The 10,198-nt window shown below is 48.4% G+C and overlaps 1 protein-coding gene across 2 annotated transcripts in view; it reads right to left on the bottom strand.

The window, feature by feature from the left end:
- Positions 1–3,129: 3,129 nt before the first annotated feature.
- LOC107274490 (protein spaetzle 5) overlaps positions 3,130–10,198 on the bottom strand; it is a 10,434-nt gene continuing 3,365 nt past the window's right edge. The window contains exons 3-8 of one of the 2 annotated variants that reach the window (XM_015753688.2): positions 9,231–9,385; positions 4,405–4,494; positions 4,027–4,182; positions 3,751–3,948; positions 3,434–3,685; positions 3,130–3,345 (exon numbers count right to left, since the gene is read on the bottom strand). In XM_015753688.2, coding sequence (XP_015609174.1) covers positions 3,174–3,345; positions 3,434–3,685; positions 3,751–3,948; positions 4,027–4,182; positions 4,405–4,494; positions 9,231–9,385 — 1,023 coding nt within the window. In that variant the 3' untranslated portion in view covers positions 3,130–3,173. Of the gene's footprint in view, positions 3,346–3,433; positions 3,686–3,750; positions 3,949–4,026; positions 4,183–4,400; positions 4,495–9,230; positions 9,386–10,198 lie in introns of both variants that reach the window. The other variant, XM_015753689.2, reaches the window with a different exon arrangement.

Raw genomic sequence — 10,198 nt, 5'->3', positions numbered from 1 at the left:
CCTGGGGAAGCGGCCGTGGAGGATCTCCAGGAGTTACGTACCGATTCGTTAAGGAACGCTCTCGATTTGGTTTAAAGGGACGACTCGAAGGAGATGGAAGAGTTATCGGTTATAAGGCTCTCGACCAATCAGAATGATTAGTTCTCGGATTTGACTATTTTGTCAAAGCAGTCTGTCTCGGGGCACCGACCGAGGTGTCACGAGGGACATCGCGCTCCCGTGCTATCTGTTTATAGTTTTTCTTGCCGTGTTTTGCTACGGTATAGCAAGTTCTCGATTCGTACAGTTCTCGCGTTGTTCTCGCGGTATCCAGGCAATTCTATGAATTCCTGTGAGTGTTCCGGAGGTGTAGTGCTGTGCTTTAGTGCAGTGCCCACCAGAGTGTCCTTTGGATCCAGTTCTCGGCCTCCACGGATTAGCTGCCCCAGCTCCGGTGAGTCTCCCAATTTATTAATCGGTGAAGGGATTTCGATAGATAGTTAAGATTCGTTCTGATGCGTTCTCGGTTCGTCGCTCTCTGTCTCTCGCACTATTTGCCGGACTCTTACTCCGACCCTCTCTACCTCAAACCTAGCAGCCTGAGCGGCCGCGCATTTCCGTAACCGTCCGCTCCCGTTCGTGTATCCAGGTGCGTTCCTCGATTTTACGCGTCCTCAAAAATCTACAGGATCCGTTCAGCTATCGCCTCCTCTAATAGGTTCCGTCAGATCTCTCGTTCTTGGTGGAGTTGGGCCTGTTCCAGCCCAACTCGCAGTTCCCGGTGAAAAAAGAATTGGCTGGCGGCCGCCTGGCTTGTGGGATGCCTGAGCGAAGGGTGGACGGCCGAAGGTAACGTAGGTTGGTTCTCGCAGATAGTTCGTTCTCGGATTTTTCGTTATCGGTATCGAGTTTAGAAAAAATACGTTACAATACATATAAAATATAGAAAACATTGAAGCATTTTTCCGCATGGCAGGAAAGCGTACTCAATTTTCTCGATGAATTCTCAAGTGCCGCGACATCAGGCAGGGGCTAAAGTCATAGCATGCCCACCGCGTGGACCACTCGAGGGTGAAGTGCTCGTCCTCCCAATCCTCCAGTTCCTCTGGAGAGAAGAGAAAAGTCCAGAAGAGGCCAGAACGAGAGAAGCCTTGGTAATGTAAAAGCGGGTGGGGAAGGAAAGTCGCGAAATTGGCGAAGTAAGAGGTCGACAAAGTAAAGTGGTTCCTGATGGTGTTTATAGTGCTCGCGTAGCTCTGGGGACGTCGGTGCGGCGGGTGCGTGAGACTCGGTGCGGTCGGTGCGGTCGGTGCGTGGGTCGCGAAGCCGGGAACTCGCGCACTTGCACAGGATAATTGCGAGCACAGGTACACAAGGCCGGCCTATTAGTACGAGAGCGAAAATATCGCAGAACTCGAGTCCGGGGTGCGTGCACGCATATAATGGAAACCCTTGAAGTAGCCCCAGAGCAGCGCCGCGGTGCGTACGCTGTGCGCACTCTTGGATTACGCACGGGGTAGCATAAGTGCACGGGGCAGGGTGCGTGTGTGTTCATGCCTTGGCTGGATCCATGCGTGCGTGCGTACGTGCCCAGAGATCCACCCCTTTAACCTCCTCGCAGGTGGGGGAGGCCTCCTATGAATACGACACGTATGTACAAGTGCACGTTGCGCAGGGTGCAACCAGAGCGACTTCCACGGGGCTGCTAGCCTGCTTACAGGCCCACGCACCCCGCGGTGCCCGTCGACCCTAGCTGCATCGCCGGCTAGAAAGAGGCAGGGGACGCGAGTCCTAGAGGGAGCCATCAGCCATCGTCGCGCCCGACGATGCTACCGTCATTTCCTTTTTCCAGAAGAGACGCGATCTGTTAACCATCCAACCATCTCTTACCCTTTCACTACTTTCCCGCCTGCTTCTCTCTCTCTCTCTCTCTCTCTCTCTCTCTCTCTGCTCTATCGCTACCTTCATCACTGTAGCTTTTCTATTAACCACCCTTCGGTTTACCTAGACCAACCGGTTAGCGCGAATCCCTCTTTACACCCCCTTTGCCTTTATGTCTTGCTGACCATTGTTAACCCCTCTCTGCCCCTCCCTGCCCCTTCGCCGATTGATCCTCGACGAGAGACTCGACCGGGCACTGCACAGCAGGATTCGTCCTCGTGAAAATGCTGCTTCATCCTCGGCCCAGAAGACGGAGGAGTCCAAGGGACCCTTGGGGTGTCTTGTTTTGATGCGTCAAACTGCTTGCGCCGTGTCAGCTTATCTCATCTTGTACGCTTTCGAGCTGACTCCTGCTGCTATCATTCTACACGCGATAACGTAACCCGGAAGCTCTCTTTTCGCGACTCGTAACACTTCCGCCCTCGCAATAATAATTGCCGGTCCTCGTAATCGCGAAGACTCCGTGACTGACTTTGCCATTTGTGAAAGGGAGTCCTGAGCTTCCTCTTTTCATCAGCTGGAACTCACTCGGCACCGAGACTTCCTCTTTCGCATCGAGAAGATTATCTTGGAATTCAGTCTTACTGAGAAAAGAAAGTCTGAGATATTGGAAAAAAAAAAAACCTAATACCCGGTATACGCCATCTTATTTGAATTTCTTCGTCTTGTTGTTTGATAAACGTAAAATTCGAAATGCAATGGGTAGCTTAAATCGACGTGTTATCGTTAGATTTTAAAAAGTAAGAATAATTTATTTTCAATATTTTATTTCAATAATTGATCCTAAGGTCAGAATATCTCTCAAAGATTCTCGGCTACATGACGGCCCAAGGAAAGGTCGCCGTGCAGATTTCCACCCGTAAGGAAGTCCTCAAGATGAGGACATCGAACCGTTTCGGATTCTAAAGGAGGGGTGGATCGTCGAAAAAGTCTCGGGGATCATTTCCAGGTGAAATACAACACAGTGCTGACATCTGGTAGCATAGAATACGGATGTCTCTCCCCCTGCGCACACATTCCGCTCTATCTCTCTTCGTTTCGCTCCTCCGTAATTGTCCGTCCCTCTCGCGAGCCCGGCTTGGAACTTTCGTAGCTACTTTGCCGACAGTCGCCACGCGGCAGCCATTACCGACCGCAGCACTGGAAGAGCTCCAGGAGTGATCCTTTCGGCGAGCGATAAGGACATCCGCCGGATGAGTAATCGAGGGATGATTTTCACGAGGCACGCAAGAGACACTTTTTATATTGGTTTATCAATTGTTTAGCATAACTTGGCATGTGCAACAGTGAGGAAACCAGAAGACATCCGTATAGAGACGGTCGCCACTTCCTTCCAGGGCTACCAGCCTCTTCTGCACGTACTGCTGTTGACATCTACTCGTGTAGCCGGTTGGCAAGGAGCACAAGCCGTTGCAGGTGTCTCCCCTGGGACAGCCACGACGAAATCAATTATTATAAAGAATGTTGGGAAATTCGTAAAAGCGAAAGAAAACCAAGAAAGAAAGAAACTCACGCGCAAGTCTCGCTTCGCACCAGCTGGGTGTACCTGTTGCCCTGTTCCTGCAGATTCACCACGTACATCCAGTTGCCCTTGTTGTTCAAGGCGGCCTTCGGCATTATGTATTGCGAGTTTGTTGGACAAAGTGCGGTGGCCTGAGAGTTCGCTTGCCGCTTCGTGCGATCCTTCTTTAATTTTGCGAATTCCAAAAGGGGGTTCTCCCGTTGAGAACGCGGCGCTACGACCCCGTCGCTCCCACGAACGTACCTGGGGGATAGTCATGTTAGTCGGTGTTATTCATTCGGAACCGTATTCATCAATTTCGAGGTTACCTGTTCGACCACCAAGCCTGATCCTGGCCCAAGGATTCCAAGGTCTGGGACTGAGGGTAGAGGAAAGGATTGAGATGATGCTGACGCGGAGGTTGCTGCTGAAGATGAGGAAGCTGAGGGGCCGCTGAGGTTCCCATTGGCACTGGCTGCTGGAGAAAAGGATTCGCCTGTGTTCGCGGGGGCACTGGATAATTGTAGCTGGACCACAGACGAGATACGGATTAATTTCGTAATTACCCAAATTTTTCGAAATATATTTTTTCAAATAATTTTTACCCTGGCTGATGGGTTGTATTCGGGGGTGGGCCATAAACCGAAGCTGGTTGTCCTCCAAAGGGGTAATGGGGTGGTAGGAACGGTAGGGGTTGAGGATAAAACTGGGATATTTCCGGTCTGTGGTACTCGTAACCCTCCTGGTAATCTGGTTCTGTCCTAAGTGTTACAATAAATTGATTTAACCAACCAGACACACTGGATCGCCTATCGAGCCGTGAGATATCCTCGACTCGGAGCGAAAAATAAATCCACGTATGTTCTGCTGGATAGAAAGTTTCTTTCGAAATTAATTTTAAAATATTGTTTCCGCGTGTCGAGAATATCAGACTCGTTCAAGACTTCAAATCGTATGACCAGTGCAGAAGGAAACCCACCGACCTGTAGGAGTTGAAATCGTCACGTGATTCATCAATGAGTACCCTGTTGTAGTCAAAGTTCCATTTGTCGATAAGAAATCTGATGAGTTGCCTGAAAAGTGAATATAAAGAATATGCAAGAGGAGCGATCGAATTGATAATAGGCGCTTCGATCACCAATTTCGTATCGACGGATCGCGACGGCTTATGAAGTATCATCCGCTTTAAAGCCCGATTACATAGCGAATCGACGTCCTGGTACATTGTTTGTCGGGGTAAAGGTTGAGAGCCAAGTATCGTCCTCGTTAATTAGTTTCCGGGTCCAAGTCAATGCTTTGTATGCTAATTAGAAATTGCTTACTCGATTGAAACTGCTAGCCGGAGGCTCGAGGCTCGTCACGATACTCGAGATAGTAGTGATAGGCCTGGGTATACCTATTACGAGTAATCTCCCTATCCCGTACATACGTATGCGCTACCTCCTGCGACCTTACGACCTTTTTCATTCGAATGAACCTACATATCTATATCCATCCGGCTGTTCATCTGACCCAGGTAGGTATCTACTGTCTTTTCTCCATTAGTCCGTGATCCCATCCAACAGATTTGTAACGTCAAAGAGAATGAGAGACGGCCGACGATTTATTATCGAATTAGAAAAGAAGAAGGAGAATCTCCCGAGTTTAAATGTAAAATGCTTGAATTGGAAAAAACGTAAAAATAAAATTGCCAAAAATGAAGAATCTCGCCGAGTCGTAAGAAGAAAGGGAACTGTGGGTAAGGGGTCATTGATTCGAGACCTCACAAAACGGAATACCAAGTCGCGAATTGTCATGCGCCATATCGCCGGCGCGAGACGCTCCTGAGCTCGTAAAAATTCCGTTTGCAGAATTTCGTAGCGTTGCGACACGCATAAGTAAGATTGGACTTAGGCGTGGCTCGAGTACTGATAACATCATGGCACTGATCCACTACAGCTTCCTGCGGGACTTCCAGTCTAAATATAATATTTACAAGTTGGGCCGCTTATCCTTCAAGATTGATTCGCGCTATTGAATCCTTGGAGTCATCCTCGCGTTGCCGAACCCTGACTTCTGCTCCGAAGAACAATTCCGCGCGTCGCTTACGCCGAGACAAACACTTCGCTATGTTAATGCGTTAGTCCAAATACTCGTTGCGACACTTTCCCAGAGGCCATATTCCAATCAGTCAAAATCCTTGTGAACCTGTCGAGTTTTATACGAAAAACATTTCTAATGCACGCACAGGCGTTACGCAGTGCCGCCCAGCTACGCCGTACTAAATTTTTCAAAATTTTTCATAGACAATGTCTCGTCTGCCTACTTGATAATAAAAAACCCGAGGAGCGAATCAACATGAAAGTAAATTTCTGCGTACTGCGCTCACGATTATTAGGTACGTCTTTAAACTTTCTCTGAGGTGAGAGATGTCAGCCGAAGGTGTCTCGATGTTTAATTCATGACCTGCACCCGAAGAGCTCTTTAACGTAACTGTTACCGGGTACAAGTGTCCCTGGCGGCCATTGTGCCTCCCATGTATTCTGGGCTGATCCAACGGATCGGCGTTTCCTGCGGCGTTTCCTGCGCGAACGTTCTATAACGTTAATAGATAACCGAAAGAAGAACCGACCTGGAGCGTCGGAGGAAATCGAGGGTTCTCCCGATGATCAGCCTGCCCGGCGGCCCCGAAAGTGGCGAAGGTTCTCGTTTCGAAGGATTCCAAAGAGACGAAGAATCAATATGCCTCGAGTAGATGTTTGTACGAGCGACAGAAGTACATCCGACTTGACCTCGGCCTCAGTGGGGTGACCTCCAGTCGCAGACTCGTGACCCTCGGGAACCCTGCGAACCTCGATCCTCGATGCCGAATCTCTACGCGCAAGAGGCTCTGGGTAATTTCGACGTCTAATGGCGTCGGCGTCGTCGGCGCCGGGAGAAAATAGCTAACGCTGCCGCGCGAAATTAAATTACAAATGTCCGATAGAAAGTCGCCGATGAGTTTAGATTAGTTTTATTGGGATGATCCAACGCGTAAAGGTCACGTCGATCTGCCTCGAGTCCGAAAATTTCATCTCGGAAATGAATTTCCGGTATCAGCGGCTCTATGCCCAATTGGGCCGGCCTCCTGTTTTGAATCGATAGCATATCAACACAACTAGTGAGTTCGAGTCGATGAGTGTTATGGTGAAACTGAAAATGAGCGAGTCCAGCGAGTGCTCTGCCGCCGATTTATTAACGGTTTTCAAAGTCTCATTGCCATAGAAAGGCTTTTCGAAATTTACGACTCTGTGGACGGGAATTTCTATTATCACTTTGTTTTACGGGCAGCCTTTATGTTCGAAATTCCCGGCCACTGGAATTGTTCAGCAATTGGTATTGCCTGCGTAAACGGCAGGACGGCAATTGTTCTTCTGTTATCGGTCGCAGCCCATTGCCTGTCCACGACAGTGTCACAGGATGAGCACATTGACTACGTCACGCACTCGGTGTGCGTCCGCGATTCGTACGACGCTGCGTGTCTTTTTCCCAGAGAAGTCATCGTGGCGACGATCATTGTTGCCCGAATTGCAGCAGAAGTTTTGACGTCAGAAAGACTCGAGCGAAGTCGAAAGTGCCCGACCGGTTCTTCCGCCTCGGCACAGAACGGGCAGAAGCGGCTTTCACTGGCATTGAGTATTAATTCAAGATCACTAATAGTGACGAATCTAATCCAAGATAAATGGACCCGGCGGGACAACGGGATCTCCTCGATTCGTTTCCGTTTGGGATTTCAATTATTGAACTCGGCAATCCGTTCGCTTTCATTTCCTATTTATTACATCTACTCGAAATCTATTTTCCTGTAATCAGCTGCGATTAGCTCGAAATAAGAAATACAGCAGCTGCCAGGATCGGATCTTCCTGAAAAGTCACAGAAGAGCCTCGGCCCACATCTCGAGCAATATCAGTTTAATGTAACGTACTGGGGAATTGGGAATATCCAAAGTGGACAGAACTCGATAATTGTTAATCCCCATAAGGATTCCTTTCACCGATCTTCAAAACTCTCTCCGAGTCATCGAGCACGTAAATATTCCGATACTCCGGTGTCCGTTGAAACCAGCACCGAATACGAATTTTCCTGATATTCCTCAAAGTTACTCCAAGCTGCAGAATGCATCTGATAAGGGCTACATATAGATATAGGACAGTCGCAGGAAAGTCATGGTCACGGACCTGTGCACGCTGATCGCCGGATCTGCAGATTACGCCATGTGAATTTTACGTAACCCATTGACCGAATAATCGATGAATCAATTGGTTCTATGGAGATTCCATAGGTAATACGACCTCGAGTGAATTTCCAGGTGAAATTAACGCCAAAGCCTGGAAAACCTTGGCTATTAATTTGGGAAGTGGAAAACCCGAGGGCTACGGTTGCTGCTTTAAGAAGGGGCGGACATTTATGGACTTCGGACTTGGGAGTGGGGTTAATAAGGCCCCAAGGTCTTGTTTTGTAAAACGATATCTGATTGTTATTTAAGTCAGGCCATAGAACGGGCAATAATTAATAACGAATTCAGAGTCTCGATCCAAGGCCCGATAAAGAACGAAGTAACCAATGGCGCGGCAAGACGCAGTCGTTGATACCTTTGGGCGAATATTTGATCTCAGGGCTGTTCGAGACATAAACCATTTTCTGAGATCACGTCGGAAATAGCTGCGCGATCCTTAAACTAGGCATTATTTACGATTCTGCTGGTAACTCTGTATAGGAGCGTTATTGAGGTGGGCTACCTACGTACCACGTGCGTTTGGCTCGGTGCATACGAATGGGACTGAGATGGGTCTTCGGTTCTTCGGTTCTTCGGTTCAGGACTCTCCGTCTCAGGTCTCTTCCGTAATGGACAAATATTTATATCTCAAATGGCTGTGACAATTGGTTAGAGGGACGAGGAGTTGACTAACGACATTAATGACCGTAAAGAGAGTAACGACTTTTTAAAGCGTTTTTTGATTGACTACCTGGAATCGAACGTCGCTCGATGTACTTCCTGTTTGCTCAAGAAAATATGATCTCACGGACAGATAATTGTATTTATCGATCGGACAGTCGATTAAAATGATCAGAAACGTTGTAGGTAGGTATATACATATATACTAACAATAATAGTATCTGTATCAACACGTTCCTTTGACTGAGGCGGCCTGAACGCGTGGGACAAGGAACAACTTTACACCCGACTTTATGCAAATTATTGGTAAGAGCTAACGGGCACTCGGCATAGTTGGACGCCAGGATCCATTATTGGAGACCAAAAGAGCAGGGAAATTCTTTTCTCCGGGCGGAAGTCGACTTTTATGTCAACTCCGTACGAAGCTACCGTTAGGCCATAGAAGCGACGCTATGAAAATTCCTAACATTCCGATACGTCGAATTTGCTTCTGAACTTCCTGACAAATCAACTGGACTAGGTACCTTCACCTTCTCAGGTGGTCCTGGATCATCCGTTTCGTTTAAATTTAGTAAAACAGGAATCGACCTCAGTCCGTGGCCTAACCAGTCTTCTAGTCAGTCGCTCGGTGCATCGTTCAAGAACCCCCTTCCAAGCGACGCTATCGTCGGATTTGACAGCTCGAGCGTCGCGGCGTCGTGACGTCGTGGCGTCACGCGGACTCAAGAATCGCTCAAGTCCTAAATTCAATGACCGAATCTTAGGAGTGTTCTTTTCCAAACGAGCAGAGCAAAATGAAGAGATCAGAGGCGGAGCAAGAAATTCTAATTCCCATTTTAAATTCTGTAACGTAAATTTTAAATTAACTTCTTCCTTCGCTCTCTCGTACTTACTGCGGATAATGGTCCAGAGTCTCGCAAAAGGTCTGGCCCGGTTTGGCACATCTTGGAGTGTGTCCTGGTGGCGCAGGGACAAACGGCTCGTGATGAGGCCTATGTGGACATCCGTACTCTGAACAAGGTTCGGCCTGACCACCTGTCAGCAACACCTGTCAAACGAGACGTCATATCAAAGACAAATTCTAAAGCCAAGTTAGCCCAATCGTAACGGTGCTCCGAGCCTCCTGATGAATTAGAAACGAATTCACTGAGAATCCCGACTAATCCGACAGCCGCGGTCCCATAGAAATTGGCCTAATCGTAAGACAGTTTGGTCATGAAATGCGTAAGCAAATTAGCTGACGCGTAATGGCGTTCTCTACAGTAGCAAGTTAAAAGTGAAGTAATTGAGCATTCGCTGAGGTCTAGGTAGGAATTATCTCATTAGCACGATTATAGATCATATCTGATCGGAGAGCCAAGATCACTGTTATTAACAGCTTGAACGCTGATTAATCATCATCCCAGCAGACCCTGGTCGCTACCTGTCGTTATGAATTTAAAAAAAACTTCATTCTCCTTCGAGATCAATATCCCAGCTTCCCCTTCACGGTCCTGCCGTTTTATCATTTCCTGTCGCAGAAGCCAGCTGCGGCACGCGAAGACCGAAGACGTCGAGAATCGCTAATAATTAAATCTCGATAAATTTAACTGCTCACGGAGACAGGGTCAGCGAGCTCTCGACTCGAATGAAACTGCGTGAGTCAACCCGGATTTGCCGAGGCCCCCAAACCTCGAGATCCTTCGTCGTTCCTCGGAGCCCAAAATCGGAGCGACGATCGTCCCAATGAGAACGGAAGCGTCAGCGTGCCTGTTGCTGCTCGAGGGACCTTCCTCTTTGAATGATTCTGCGAAGCGCAGAGGGAGAGGCACTATCTGCGATCTGGTCTCGTTACTCGAGTGACTCTAGGTGGGCGAGGGGG

Source organism: Cephus cinctus, unplaced genomic scaffold (genome assembly GCF_000341935.2).
Source record: "Cephus cinctus unplaced genomic scaffold, Ccin1 Ccin1_scaffold3202, whole genome shotgun sequence".
Taxonomy (NCBI): Eukaryota; Metazoa; Arthropoda; class Insecta; order Hymenoptera; family Cephidae; genus Cephus; species Cephus cinctus.
Note: the sequence above shows the minus strand (reverse complement) of the source record. Positions and strands in the feature narration are given on the sequence as shown.